The sequence below is a fragment of the Heloderma suspectum genome, chromosome 2, assembly GCF_057233095.1.
Source record: "Heloderma suspectum isolate Gila_16-S chromosome 2, 16-S_ref, whole genome shotgun sequence".
Classification (NCBI taxonomy): domain Eukaryota; kingdom Metazoa; phylum Chordata; class Lepidosauria; order Squamata; family Helodermatidae; genus Heloderma; species Heloderma suspectum.
The window spans coordinates 124,581,354-124,596,713 of record NC_139459.1 but is presented as its reverse complement, the minus strand read 5'-3'; the positions used below and the strand labels follow the sequence as shown (position 1 = coordinate 124,596,713).

The 15,360-nt window shown below is 42.2% G+C and overlaps 1 protein-coding gene across 1 annotated transcript in view; it reads right to left on the bottom strand.

Moving 5' to 3' along the window:
* Positions 1 to 15,360, bottom strand: part of SMC2 (structural maintenance of chromosomes 2) — a 30,113-nt gene that overhangs the window by 7,161 nt on the left and 7,592 nt on the right. Inside the window, exons 5-21 of the mRNA XM_084834680.1 lie at positions 15,175 to 15,213; positions 14,991 to 15,101; positions 14,661 to 14,705; positions 13,089 to 13,322; positions 12,153 to 12,302; positions 11,403 to 11,636; positions 10,357 to 10,516; positions 9,653 to 9,770; positions 9,285 to 9,423; positions 8,699 to 8,818; positions 7,646 to 7,850; positions 6,283 to 6,418; positions 5,749 to 5,873; positions 4,891 to 5,084; positions 3,157 to 3,300; positions 2,521 to 2,715; positions 420 to 620 (exon numbers count right to left, since the gene is read on the bottom strand). Of these exons, the coding sequence (XP_084690806.1) occupies positions 420 to 620; positions 2,521 to 2,715; positions 3,157 to 3,300; positions 4,891 to 5,084; positions 5,749 to 5,873; positions 6,283 to 6,418; positions 7,646 to 7,850; positions 8,699 to 8,818; positions 9,285 to 9,423; positions 9,653 to 9,770; positions 10,357 to 10,516; positions 11,403 to 11,636; positions 12,153 to 12,302; positions 13,089 to 13,322; positions 14,661 to 14,705; positions 14,991 to 15,101; positions 15,175 to 15,213 (2,550 nt within the window). The remainder of the gene's footprint in view (positions 1 to 419; positions 621 to 2,520; positions 2,716 to 3,156; positions 3,301 to 4,890; positions 5,085 to 5,748; positions 5,874 to 6,282; positions 6,419 to 7,645; positions 7,851 to 8,698; positions 8,819 to 9,284; positions 9,424 to 9,652; positions 9,771 to 10,356; positions 10,517 to 11,402; positions 11,637 to 12,152; positions 12,303 to 13,088; positions 13,323 to 14,660; positions 14,706 to 14,990; positions 15,102 to 15,174; positions 15,214 to 15,360) is intronic.

The window sequence follows — 15,360 nt, the reverse complement described above, 5'->3', positions numbered from 1 at the left end:
CTCAGGCCTAGGGTGCAGAGTCTGGCCCTCTGGGGTTTCCCAGATGCCTGCGCCCCTTATCCAGGCCCCACCCGATCGTTTTGTCGTTTCTTGGCTTTTGTGCAGTTTCTCCCCATTCTGAAAGATTGAAGTGCCTCTCCTAAGGCTTAGTTACAGGCAGGAAGAGCTTTAAGCTAAAATCACTACTGGAATGCGGCTCCCAGCAGTTTCTCTAAAATGGAATTTGGCTCTTGGTCTGAAAGAAGTTCTGCACTCCTGATCTAAAATGAACAGTATGATAGCACAGCATTGCTACTCAGTTTGCATACTAAAAAAAAGCCCACGACCACATGCGTCTTCCACATTAGAACAGGGCAATGCAAGATGTGGCATGACCATGTTTGTAGTGGCAAAGAAAACTAGTGAAATAAGAACTTAACTCTTTCTTCTGCTTCTGAAAGCATGTTCATAGCTCTCATATTGACATTCCTGCCCAGCTTCTCTTTCTTCTCCTGCAGTTTGTGCAGCCTCTGACCAGCTTCCTTTGGATTGTTAGTTTTGAAATCATATGCTGTGTTTGGCTGGCCAAAAAGGTGCTTTTCTGAAGCAATCCAATCATAGTCTTTCAGCATCTTAGCTACCTGTAAATACACACATGAAGAAACCAATTGAGAACATTTGTGAAAGCATGTCCACGGACAAAATAAGTTCCTAGCACTTTTAGCACAGCAGTTCCCAAATGGTGAATTCCCCAATGGCACACTAATGTTGAGGCCTCAAAATGGTATCAAGGATAAAAACTTTAATCAAAGATAATGTAAACCAACACATTCCTGTTGCAACTTCGGGAACCAAAACAACAGCAAAAACACATTGGACTGTTGATATCTTGTCTTTTATTTTTTGCTCATCTGTGTTCTGGTGTTATCCTTCTGTGTTTTCTGGGGTGCATCAGTATAGCCCAAGAGGATATGAAGGAATAAATGCAAGCACTCTTTGTGGATGCATCTACCACTCTATGCCCCTCCAAGTGGGAAGGATGTATGGGCAGTGGCACCATCTAAGGGTATGAGCAAGGATGGTGCGTAATTTAGCCTGCAGGGAAGCAGACAGGAGCAGGTGAATTCCTGAAGCATCACTGTTGCACAGGAACCAAAGTCCCCTCTATCAGTCCTGACTGACTGGCCAAAAGGGGAAGACAGGGTATCAGGAAACAATATTGACTATTGTTCTGGGAGGTTATGAGAGCCAGAGAGAGAAGAGAAGGAAACCTACCTCCCAATTTTAATCTAGATTAAAAAAACAGAACCCTAGATTTTTTAAAGTTTGGGAAAACACTACCTTAGCCTAATTAAACGTCAACGTTAAGACTGTATCAGTGCATTTCATCTTACTTATTTCTGGGAAGATATACACCACTTTCCATTAAAAAAAACCCAAACAGTTTACAAGATAAAATCATGGTAAAATACAATAAAATCAATCATTAAAACAATAACATCCCAATAAAATAACCAGGAGTAGCTAGCAATGTTAGTGATCAGGAAACACCTGGGCAAGCAAATGTGGCTTGAGTTGTCGGTGGAAACACTCTACACTAGGAGCCCACCGGATCTCACTGGGGAGATCATTTCACATGGTGGGTGCCACAGCTGAGACGGCCCTCCTCCGCACCATGACCAAACGAAATTTAGTAGGCCGGGATACAGTAAGCAGAATGTAGAGACTGGGGCAGCCTATAATATGGGAGAAGACAGTCTCTCAGATAAATCTCAGGTATAGAAGGGCAAGTTTATCTTGCAAACAGAAGACCAATCTGTGTTATGGAAGCTTCTGTTTGGGATATTAATCTTGCATTTGCATAAGTTTTTACCGTCCGATCACCTTCAATAGGTAAAGGGAGTGCAACAACGATTGCAGGAATGGCAGAACTCACACTGCAATCCTAATTCTAGAGTTATTTGCTGGTGTAAAGGTTGATGGGATTGGGATGTATTTATAGCAGTATTTATTTTTGAGGGTGTGTTTTTTAATTAAGTGAAATACCAGGAGTAGGACTCAACCTCATGCTCGAGTTGGCCACTGTGTGAACAGAATGCTGGACTGGATGGACCCTTGGTCTGATCCAGCATGGCTCTTCTTATGATAACCACTGGTGAGGAATTTACTTACTGTATTTCTGTACCACCTTTCTCCAGTGATCCATGGCGGTTCACAAAAGTTTCAAACAATAAAAATCACAATCAAATATAAACATAGGAAAACCTCAAAAACAAGCACTAAAAGTCATAACAATTTTTAAAGGTCAAGGTAAAAGGATGTGTCTTGCCCCTCTTCCTGAACACAGAGAGAGTGGGGACTAATTGAAACCCCAAGTGCATTCCAGAGTTTGGCAGCAAAGCTGGAGAAAGCCCTCTTTCATGTGCCTGACAAGCAGGCCTCTGCAAGTGAGGGTCTCTTCAAAAGGCCTCTTCTCCTGCTCTTAAGAACGGAACAGCTTCATACAGAGATAGTCAGGAAACAGATATAATGTTAACCTACCTTTGCAGAAGCATCAGAAGCCTCACGCTTGTGTTTACTGATACTGTGTTCAAGCTCTTTAATCTTCAGTTGCGATTCGTTGTTTTGTTCTTTGTATTTTACAGCCTCTGCAGATTTAGCTTTAATTGCTTTATCCTGGGCCATGACTACTGCCTTCTGCTTAGCCAGTTCCTCTTGAGCATTCTTCACAGATTCCTGGACAGCAAATGACACAGTAAACCTCCCACTCGATGACTGTTACATGAGAGATGGGGCTGGGTTAAGATTTTTCAACGGAAGTGAAACACGTAAAGAAGGTGCAGAATATGGATCAGAAACTGGGAGCTGGTGGTCAAAAACAGGACCCTTGAGGGGCACATCCTGGCCTCCTAGTTGTGAACCCAGAGATAAAAGTGGGGAGCAGAGGGTCCTGCAATCGCAGCAATGGGATCTGACAGCAAGCTAACATTAGGAGATGGATGGGGGAGTAGGCCAAGGCCCCAAACCCCTTTCTCAAAGCAACAAAAATTAGTTGCCGACCAGGAGCATTGAGCATCTTGAAAGACCCCAGGGCTGTTGGGTTGAGAGTTCCAGACCAGATGTGTTAGGGACAAAAGACCCCAGAGCCTTTTTTAAACTAAAGGTTACAAGACTAACCTTGTTCTTTGCTACTTCAGCTGATATAACCTCAATCTGCTCTTGGAATGATCTAATAGCTTCACTGACAGCTTCAATCTGTTGTTTGTAAGAGTTTTGTTCCCGTTTTAACTCTTCAAGTTCCAACACTAGTGCTTCAACCTCCTAAACAACAAAAGGGCAATTAATGCTGCAATCCTAGGCACACTTACCTGGGAGTAAGCCCCATTGAATTTAGTAGGATTTATTTCTGAGTAAGCATCCTTAAGTTTGGGCTGCATCCATGGTTACTTGTTTGGTTTTAAGCTAATGGAATGGTGTATGCTAAGCTCTCTGAGTGGGTTAAAATAGCGGTTTCCAAGTGTTCTACTTTCAAGGAAGCATTTTCACATCGAAGGCTTGGCCAAGGATTTCCCAAGTGTCTACCACACAATCCTTCCTTGTTGCAGGGGATTCTGGGGTATTGTTTTAAGACACACTTTCAGTTCATGTGGGATACTAGACAGGCCTGTTGGTCATACACATGAAATGAACCCATGCCCTAGAATATGCACAACACTCCTTTACAGGTGCACACTGCAGTGGAAGAGTGGATGAGCTGTTTTCAGGGGAGCTTGTTGGCCATTACTGATGTTGTTCTGTCATTAAGGAGCCCCAAAGAAATCTCAGGATTCCACAGAACACCGTTAAGAAGCCACCAGTTCAAAACAATATGAGAAAACCCATTGTTGTCTGAAACCTGTTTACCAAAGTTGAACTGACAGATACCTTTCCCCACTTGGTATGATAAAAGCTACTGCAAGTCTACCTTGATCAAGTGACCTTACTTGATCTGAACAAACTGGAGCATTGATGAAAGTCAGTTGTCAGTGTAATGCTGTGGTTATATTGTTGGATTTGGTGGGTAGTTCATGCTAATGCCCCTGAAACCACAGTGGAATTCATTGACCTCAGACAAGTCACTGCCTTTCCATTGAGCCTATTGTTCAGAGTTGTTGCAAGGTTAACACAGCACTCTGAGCTCCTTCAAGGAAGGGAAGATCCAAATTAAACAGTACAGGCCAGTTTGGACATCACACTAAACCATGGTTGGACAGGAACAAACCACAGTGAGCATCATGCTCAAAAGCTCTCTGCCTCCCTCAGGATGGTCACAAGGAAGAGTCTGGAAGCTTTCACTTCCATTTTTGATTAACCACTATTTAGCATTGTGTCTGAACCCTATACTGTGGTTAATTTTAACAATGGTTCGTTGATAAAAGTCAGTCTCATAACCCATGGTTTGAAGGTGGCTTGTTTCAAAGAAATTATAATTAAGATTAACCACAGTTTGTCAGGTGTGGACAAAAAGGTACATTGCGGTTAATCAAGAATGGAAGCAAAAGCGTCTGATCTTTTCTTCATGGCTGTGCTGGGGTGGGTGGGTGGGGGAGCACTTGAGCCTGAGGCCATGGTATATCATGATATCCAAACCACCACAAAAAGGCAATGGCTGAAAGGCTTCATCTTTAACTCGCAAATGCTTCTCTCTCAAGAGATGACAGAAGCACCCAAGCCAAGCTAGTATCTTTTCAGCCATAAGCAGCCAAGCACTTTCACAATATTATTTAGTTTATGAACAACCACAAGTTTTAACTAACTTTAACATGACAAGACCTTATTTAAATAAAATACGTATTCAAGCATCACCGCAGTCTGATTCTTTTCCATGCTGGCTGATTTTCAGCTTTATTACATTGCTACTGGGAATTTTACCTGCTCCTTTTCTTTCATCTTTTTGCTGGAAGTGTCAGCCTTTTTCTTGGCTCCGTCTAGCTTCTGCTGGGCATTTTTCAACTCTTTCTCCCTTTCTGCTTCAGCATTTTTCATTTTGTTTTCCAGTACTTTTAGTTTTTCTTCTGCTTTTTTTTGTACTTCTTTCGTTTTTTTCAAGGTCTCCTCACTTTCCTCTGCAAAGGAACAGACTACTAATTCCAGGCTTTTATGCAGAAAGGCTCCATAATAATTATATTTTAAGGAAAATACTCCCCCCCACCTTTTCTTTTCGGCAGCCTCGAGAAAAAATGAAAATTCCATCATCCTTGAAGTAGTAAGCCAGTTTATACTATATGATCATTAGTATTTTTGCAATAATTTTGTTTTGCATTTTTATAAGTTATTGTGTTTTATGCTTGACAGCCTTCCCCAACCCAGTATGCGCTAGTTTTCTAGACTACAACTCTTATCAGCCAGCATGGCCAATGGTCAGGTATGACGGGGGTTGTAGTCCAAAACATCCGGAGGGCACCAGCTTAGGGAAGGGCTGACGTATGTCAGTCACAAGTGACTCAAAGTAGAATTCACTTTGGAGAAAGCTCCTGGAGATTTAAGTGAGTTACTTGCCTTTGGAGAGATAAAGTTTTATGTCAAAACCCAAAGATAATGCCACCAAGAAGTGATGAAGTTGCCAAATTATTGTTTAGATTTAATATAATTACCTTTAAAAATTATTAAAGAAAATGTTCTGGTTTAAAGTTATTTTGCTCCCCTAAGCAACATCTTTACATACTCCAGCTCAAAATAACAGTACTTATAATCATTTGAAATCCACGATCATTGTTTTTTTCCTCTCACCAATGGTTCTTTTCAGTGTATCTAATTCTTCCTGCTGTTTCTGGAAGGCACTTTGCTGCAGCCTGGTTCGCAATAGCTCGGCTTCTTCAGATTTCATCTCCCATTGCTGCTTCAGCTGACGATACCTTAACAAATGTAATTGTTTAAAAATACATTGCAGTTCTTCACCCAACCATTTTTCTCTCTTTTAAAAATCAATTTAACTGGAAATCAGTAATATTTTTAAAAACATGCATAACACATGTCTTGTGCTAATTTTAGCATTTTTTTTAAATACTGCAGTTGCTACACAAATGTGTTCAGTTGGTGTGAAGTTAGTGTTACTACAGCCAGCTTCCAGAACAAGACATCTGTTGGAATTTAAGCTTAACTACGTCCCTATTTTTTAAATTTACAGATTCTTAATCTAGAAAACAAGAGCCAGCTCCCCCTGAAATACTGCATTATGAGATATTCGTACTGTTCTATGCAAGATGAACTTTTCCTTCTACTCCCAAGTTCAGCTACAAAGCAAGCAAGTCCATCCATACACACTTTTCAGCAGTCCCCTGTAGACTTGATAGTTCCTTTCCTATCGTCTGTAGCTCAGCCTCCTTTGCTTTTAATTCCTCTTGCACTTCTTTCACCTCTTGAAGCTTGGACAAAATTGACGCAGATTGAGATCGTGCACCTGGCTCACGAAAAAAATGAGAGCGAGGCTGATACAGCTGCTTGAATCGAGATCCAGTCACACAAACAGATGCAATACTACCCCACAGCCATGCATGTGAACTGGGTTTTCTTGGAAAAGCTTGCCTTTGGAATCATGTCAAGTGACCTGAAAGCAGTCTTTGGAGAATTGGATCTGTGATGGCTGTGTCACTGCATGGGTCGCATCACTGAGTGATCCACATGCATGAACACACTTGGAGATTGTATTTATTTATTACATGTCTATATCACCCCACAGTCAAAGCTCTCTGGGCAGTTCGCAAAATCAAAACCCTAGAACACATGATAAAACATCACATAAAACCTTGAAGAGTTTAAAAACAGAATAAAAAGTACACCAGAGCAAAAACCAGGAGCAGGGTAAAGATCAAAAACACAATGGGAAACACTGAAAAACACAATGGAAGGAATAAAAAACCTGGTAAAATAAAGATCTGGCACCGAAAAGACCACATTGTAGGTGACAGGTTAGCCTTTCTGAGGAGGGCATTCCACAACTTGGGTGCCACCACTGAAAAGGCCCTCTCCTTAGTAGCAACCCACCTCACCTCACTTGGCAGAGGGCAGCTGGAGGAGGGCCTCCGAGAATGAACTTAGGGTCCAGACAGGTATATATAGGAGACGATCCTTCAGGTAACCTGGCCCCAAGCCATTTAGGGATTTAAAAGTTAATACCAGAACTTTGAATTGGGCCCAGAAATGGACTGGAAGCCAGTGCAGATCACAGAACATTCTAACAGAATGTAGTGATGGCCACCAATCTGGATGGCTTTAAAAGGGGGTAGACAAATTCATGGAGGAGAAGGCTACCAATGGCTACTAGTCCTGATGGCTACATGCTACCTCCAGTGTCAGAGGCAGGATGCCTATGTACAGCAGTTGCTGAGGAACATGGGCAGGAGGGTGCTGTTGCATTCATGTCCTGCTTGTGGGTTTCCTGTGGGCAGCCAGTTGGCCATTGCGTGAACAGAATGCTGGACTGGATGAACCCTTGGTCTGATCCAGCATGGCTCCTCTAATATGCTTAAGAATGTGTTCCAACACCCAGTCCTTGGCATATGTAGAAGGATGTTAGAAGTGCAGCTTTTAAGCAAACAGTTCAGTATAGGAAAAAAGATGATTAAAAACAAACAAATATTACAGAAAGGCATGCAATGTGTGATATGAAGTAAAAGCTAGCCATTACCTCCACTCAGTGTGCCCTGAGGATCAAAGGTGTCTCCGCCAAGTGTGACCGTCTTTGTCATTACCCTTTTGTCAAAGGTGACTTTCTTGGCGTTATCCATGTTGTCACAAACCAGTGTGCCCCCAAAGACATATTCCATTGCTTTTTGAATGTCAGACTCATAGCCCACCAGACTCAGGGCCAGATGGACATTGTCATCACCAACCTAATGTTCAAAAGGAAAAGCATTAACACTGGACAGAGAGGACAATGGCAATAAAAAGAGCTGGACTCAAGGACTCTTTCCCCTATTCTTTGAATTGCAAGAGGATACAGATATAGTAGGGAGAGATTTGGCTTCAGGTTAGGGCAGCTGTCCCATGATCTCTCACCAACCCTCTGTTCAGAAAGAGGCTAGAGAGTCCAGATGTATCTCAGGGTAGCTAAGGTAAGACACTCACACAGCCTGTAAGAGAACCATTTTAACCATCACCTTAAAGTAGAGGTGCACAAACTTTTAGGTGCAAGGGCCACATGCAATGCTAGCTTGGGGGGCAATGGCTCCGCTCATACACACTCATATGCATACACTCCCCCCCCCCCCGCAATCTTGATACAGATCACTCTGTCTTTGCTGCTAGCAGCAGCAGAGAGAAGAACAATCTGTATGAGGAGCTCTGGGAGAGGGAGTGCAGAGTACTAGCGGTGGGGAAATGGTGGAAGTGGGGGTCAGGACCCCCTGGGGGGGTGGCAGGTTTTGCATCTGCCTTAAAGTGAAAAGGTGTTCAAGAGAAAATAGAACTGTAAAATATTTACTAAGGAAACTAACAATCATCTAGACGAGCCATCCCCAAACTGATGCCCTCCAGATGTGTTGGACTATGACTCCCATCAACAGGATAATGATGGGAATTGTAGTCCAGCACATCTGGAGGGCGCCCGGTTGGAGAAGGCTAAACTACATAGCTACCCACCACATGTGTGGGTATGTGTGAGAAAGAGACACGACAAACACTGCCCCCCCCCCCCCCCTGCAAAAATACTGTTACAAAACCCTGTAAGAACAAAGCATACCAAGGTTTTGGCCACTTTGATCGCTTCTTTCCCAACACACCTTGCCGAAATTTTGTTCAGTGGAATAATGGTATATCGACGCTTTAGTTCACCCTTTTCTAGCAGTTTTTTGCCAGTAACCTAATATAGGAAGAAAAAACAGGTATTTTTCCCACTTACATGCTATAGCTCATGGCTAGTGTTAAATTAATGATAAGATTATAGCAGTAACAGAAGATGCTTTCCGATGGCTTAAAAGCGTCACATTGGTTAAAGCTTGAGGACTCGGTCTCACCTGGCTAACTATCCATCTGTATGTAGACTACAAGCTGAACAAGCACGGCTTCAGCTGTGCATCTCAGACGTCACAGGAAATGACATGGTTATGAAATAAGGGCCACTTCACAAGATACATTTTTAGGTGCACACCTAAAAGTGCAATGGGTGAGTGAGACTAACATGTCTTCGAGCAGGTGCATCATACAGGTACTTGTAAGAGTTGGGACTGGCTGCAGATTGCTGTCTAGGCTTGCTGCCACATAATGGGTGGAAAGGGCCTAAAAAGCTGGGTAATTTATTTTTAGTTATATCTATATGGGAAACGTACCTCTGTGTCCACCACAACGTTGTAGAGTCGACCTCCAGCGACTACTTCTAGTGCTGTGGCTGTGGAGACATCTTTCACAGTAATCAGAGATGCCACAAGCCCTTTGACATGATCTGGGTTCCAGTTTTTTTCTGGATCCCTTCAAATAAATTAACACTTGTTAGCAGTAATTCGCCTGCTGCAAAATAATCAATAGCTTCCAAACTGAAGCACAGAAGAAATCCCATCCAAAGTCAGAATGTTTATTATCAGCTTCCATGTTTTAATGCATCCTGCTGGCTGAGGATGATAGTTGTATCCCAACACACCTGGAGTGCAACAGGTTGGGGAAGGCTGTTTTAATGAAACAGATTGTTCTGTAGGTTTACCTGTACTCAAAGCGGAGATTGGGGAACCTGGACATTAAAGCTTCATAGGAGTCCCTCAAGTGGTTAACCACGCGGGACAACTCCCGTTGTTTTTGTAAAAGGCTTTCTTCTTTTTTGTCTAGAACAGTCAATAAATAAATAAAAAAAAAATCCACTGAGTATCTGTTTAGAACATTACAGAATGAAGCTGTTTAGGAGGAAGTACACAGCTCATATAAAACCAGTGTAATATGGTGGGTAAGATATGTGAAACCGGTGGCAACCTTGACTTACATGCCACTAATGACAAGGATCCAATTTAAAGATGACACATGACATGGGTACAGCACTTACCCATATAAGTGTTTCACATGGTTTCAGTCTTTGCTGAATGCTCACCACAACATGTGCTGGCCCACATGCATGCAGTATCAGCATGCCCATGTTTCCGTTTTGGCTTATGTTTGCTCCTCTTGGGCCATGCTGTTTATCAATAACAAGTGTGCTATTGTTTTACACAGAGCTAGCAATTTATCTCAAGATACCCACCTCTGTGCGTGTAAAGCACAAACCTCTCCATGGAAAATTTCACATTTAATTCTGCGCTGCCCCCCCTTTCAGCAGTCTTTGACAGTTGTCCTAGTTTCACACTTTCAAAAATTCTTTCTTCATTCTTAGTATCCCTACAGCACCCCCCCAATCTCAACTGTTATGACTGTGCAAACCTTCATAGTTGAGTTTCTTCATTTCATTTTCTAGTTTCTCCTTCTGCTTTTTGACCGTTTCAAATGTATCTTGATCTTTCTTGTAGCCACTATCCATTTTTTTCACTTCAGCTTGTTTGGTCTTTAGCTCTTGTTGGGCATGTTTCAGCTTCATTTGAGCCTGCAAAGAAAACCCAGGACAAGTCTAAGACTTGATTTGCACCGACCCATTTTTTCTGCATGGAACATGAAGTTATTAGTCAGACTCTTTATATCAGAATCAGTTAACATAGGCTGCAGTCCTGTACCCACTTACTTGGGAACTTATTGAGACTAAAGATTGCACTGTTAGTTGGCATTACAGTCAGTGGAATATGTCCAAACCCAGGCACTCTGGGTTGTTTAAGCGTTAAACAACCCAGAGTTAATCCAACAACTGATCGTAGGTTAACTCTGGATTGTTTAACTCTCAAACAACCCAGAGTGCCTGGGTGTGGATATCACTCTCACAACCTGCAGACGAGGTGATTGCAGGGTGTTAAGTGAAAATGGTAATGAGGAGCACGCCAGAGGCAGTGCACTCACTCGGGGCAATGCATCAGTTAATTAACCCATGATAGTGCGTTACATGTGAACCAGGTTGACGTCTCTGAAATATTCAACGATTTCATGAGGGCAGCACATAAAATCTGATGAACATTTCTGCTTTCTAAAACTGTATGCACTTCCAGTTCTTTTAAGAAACAATTCAATTTGTACCGACAACACATGAAAATGTCCTTTCCTAAAGGGAAAAGGGTAGTTTGGGGAGTGAGGTCAATGAGAGAGCCTGTAGTAGCAGCTGGCCTTTGGGAAAAGCCACATCTGTCATAATACCAGTCAACATACTGCCAAAGAGAGCTCTCCCATTGCTTCTTTGTCCCAGTTATATTGTTGCTTGTGTTTATAAGGAAGTCCCTACCATCACCAGTTGCAATCCTACAAGAGCTCATGCCCCGATAAACCTGTTAATCTTTAAGATGACACAGGATTCCCACCCCTAAGAGATGCAAGTACTGATCCCTTACTTGCTTAGCTTCTGTTTCTGCTTTACTTATATCATTCTTGCAAGCCATCATCTGTCCAGCAAGAGTGGCATCTTCCCCATCATCATTGCTGGACAGACCAGCAGACACAGCATTGAAGTGCTGCTGTGCAGCAGCCAAAGCCTCGGTGTCTTTATTCTTGGCCTCCTGAAGAATGCTCAGCCCGTCACTGATCTTCTTGACTTCTTTTTCCTTGGAGGCTAAAGCTTTAGAATCCTACAATAAAATAGTGTTGATAACTTCTTTAAAACTTGATTTAAAGAGGAAACAGGTTTACACAAGTTTAAGCAGCTCATGCTCACAGAAGCCCAGAAAGGTGGACCTAATTAATCAGAAGGCGCAGCAGCAAACTTGTTTATTTAAAAGTTGACACTTTTTCTGCCCAAGCACCAAGTAATCCTTTAACATGTGCATCACATGCATGCTGCAGCATGGCCCAGTAACATCTAAGGGGGTCACATGATGTAGGGAAGCCTGGTCTGCCACAATGAAGAAAAGCATGTACCTCCCCCTACATACTGCAGAGGATGCGTACGGTGCATCTGCTACACCTGCAATCATGAAGCAGTCCGAGCCTAGTTCGTTTTGCGTTGCTATCTTTATGCTATGATGCATTTCTAAAAGCCGAAGCACTTTGGACGCGGCCTACTATAAGTATGTTCACAAGCAAGCACATTAGGAGCAAGGAAAAAGTGTATTATTCAATATATGGAGAAAATGCCCATTGCTTACCTCTTCCATGCTTTTCACCAGCTCTTTATGCTTTTTCTCTTCACTTTGCAAGTTTTGCTTTTTGATATCAAGAGTACTTTGCACTTTGGTGTCAGTTCTCTGAACTTCTGCAAGTGCTTCTTCTAGTGAATGAAGCATACCACCAAATTCCTACAAATACAACAATCTTTATTTTAAAAAATGCTCAAAATGTTTGTAAGTGAGCCAGCAAGCGTACTTGTCTGTTTGTTCCTAAAACATTTCACTGGTACAGCCAGAGAGTGGAGAGGAAGGGAAAAATCTTTTGGGAATCTAAAACCTTTGTCCAAGGAAAGAGCCCCTGCCCCCCTCCCCATGAACAGCGGTAAAGGAAAAAAGTGTCTTGTTTGCTACTGAAAGCTTAACAGTTTGGATGACTCTTGTGCCAGCTGAGGCGTAAACAAGATTCCTCGTGAAGTTTTTATTTCGCAAATGCTAGTGTACACTTTGCTTCATAGGAATGGTCCCACTTACAGCCAAACACATTACATGTTCATAACCTCTTGCTTTAAGATTTCAGTAAATCTTCAACTTGGACTAGAAAAATGAATTGTTCTAGGTCCTCTGTAGGAACCAAGACTATAAATGGTTTCTTATACTGAGACAGCTTCGTCTTAAATTCAGCCATCTAGCTGAGGTTTTCTTCAGCCTCAATTATCCAGGGACCCTGAAATAGAAAGGCCAGGACTAAAGTGGGGGCCCTCAAACCCCAAACTCTGCTAGTGATCTACGTTAACCATATGGTGCATGCTCTGATCCTCAGCTATTCTTTCAAATGAACTAATGTGATACGGAAATGAATATTCAATATTACAGACTCCACGTATAGGAATTCTCTGTGCCAAATCTAGAGACAAAATGATTATTCCTTGTATTGGCACATTTCAAAAAAATAGTAAAATAGTTTAAGGGTCTTACTTGATCCCTTTTCTTTTCCATTTCTGTTATTTCTTTGCCAAGTTCCTTCACCTTCTTCTCATTTGCAATCATCTCTTCTTGCAGTTTTGAAATATTGCCTTCCATTTCCTTTAGCACATCAACAGAATGTACCTTGGTTTCTTCAGCTAATCCAAACTGATATGCAACATACAGACGACTCAGATGTTCTATCTCTCGCATGACCTTTTGGTATTCCAAATAAGAGGATCGTTCCTGAATGGGACCAGAATGGGAACCAGTAAGATTAGTCATCATTCAAGCTATGATAAAATAGTAAGTTGTATCCAATTAGTCCACATCCAGTCCCACAAACAGCAAAACAGCTTCCATCAGTTATGGGGGGCTGCCCCTCTGCAGCCCCCCATAACCTTGAAAATCTGCTCCAGAGGGTTGGGGACTCTCCAGAGCAAATTTGGGGAATGCACAGGGGCCCTGCAAGGGGAGGAGGGAAAAGTCTCACTGCACAGGCATGTCTGCTTGCATGACATTGGATTTCGCCCAGTGTAACAAGAACAGGAAATGTGGCCAACCATGCTCAAACAATGGTAATGCACTGTGTATGGATGACTAACTCCAAGAACAGATTCCTCCAATTGCCTGGGTCTATCAGAATCTCAGAGGAAAGCAGGAGAAATGAAACACACACATAGAAACCATTTTGTATATGAACAGAGCAATCCTAGAGGCCCTGAGCGGGTGTCCCAGTGGCCATAGGCTATTGCAGGATTCCCTGTCACCCGAGACCATAGAAACAGCTACCTCAGGAGGGGAAATATGAGGGGGGATCTCCCCAAGCCGTAACCATGGGAAGTTCTGCAGCAGCTCCTCTTCCGAGGCCACAACAATGACCCAGAGGAGGGTTGGGGAGAGAGAAAAGCGGGTGGGATGGTGGGCGTGGATCGTCGAGCTTCTCCATTCCTACCCCCGCCCACCAAAGGGTAATTCAGCTAGACGGGGTCAGAGGCCCATCTATCTGGGAACATCACAAATCGGAGGAATGGGATGGCGTAAAAGCCTCCCACCCTGCCTGGCCCTCTGTCTGTTGAGAGAGCCACAGATTTGCACTCAAAGAGGCAGAAGTGATGCAGTGTCCAGGTTAAAGATATTAGGAAGCCGTTTAATTTTATTTAAAGCATTTATTTCATCCTTCACCAAAATCGGTTCTAGAGTGGTTCACACAATCAAAATAACAAACAATATAATATTTGCATCATTCTCTGTACATGCTCTGTCACAACCTGAACATTCAAAGCCGAAGGGCCTTTCCACCTCACCCTGCAGCATTCAGCAACCCAATTAAATGATATGAATAAAATAGGTTGTTGATAGAGTGAAAAATCTAATCTTAACTGACATACTCGGGCACTTCTGTGGGGCAAGTTAGAATGTCTATAAGCATAACATCACTTCAAGTTTTGAAACAAGACAAAGTTCCAGGCTGCAATCCTAAACACATTTATCCAATAACAGACCTCAGAAGTAAGTCCCTTACTTCTGAGCAAACATGCATACGATTGCACTGTAAAACATTTTTTGCTTCAGTGGAAATACCTCTTTCAGTTTCTGCAAGGTTGGTGTGATTTCCTCTTCCAAAATCTGTAAACAAAAAGCAGACTGTACCTAATTTTTGATTTCCCAAATGTTCACTTCATACTTAAAGCAAAGGGCAGAATCATGATTGACATTAATGAAAAAATGTAATTAACAAAGGAACAAGGAAGACTTTGGAGATAAACAAAAAGTACTCTGACATTGGTCCCTTAAGCCTCTCTCCCTCTCTTGAACTGTCAGATCTAATCTGAGGAACTTTAGCAGCCATCCTGTCTCTGAAAAGCAACTATATCAATTATACAGAACCAATAAATTCAAAAAATCAAATACCGTGCAAATTTCTTTCAGTTTGGCCTCTTTTTTCTCTATGGTTTTCTGGGCAGCTACTTTCTTGCACTCGTACATCCTTGTTCCAGCTGCTTCTTCAATCATCGCCAAAATCTAGAACAAATTGCAGACTCAGGCCAAATCGTGTTTTAAAAAGTACAAATGGAAAATACTCTGTCGTGCTTACCTCTGGAGGCTTCATATTGAGAACTTTGGTAATTCGCCCCTAATACAGAAGCAAAAATAATCAGTCATTAATACCTTACGTATTTTTAAAGTCTCATTTTTATTATTAATTTAGTACCATCGATATATATGGCAGACTTTTATAATGTGTACTCAAAGGGGCTGATCACATAACACACTGACCTAC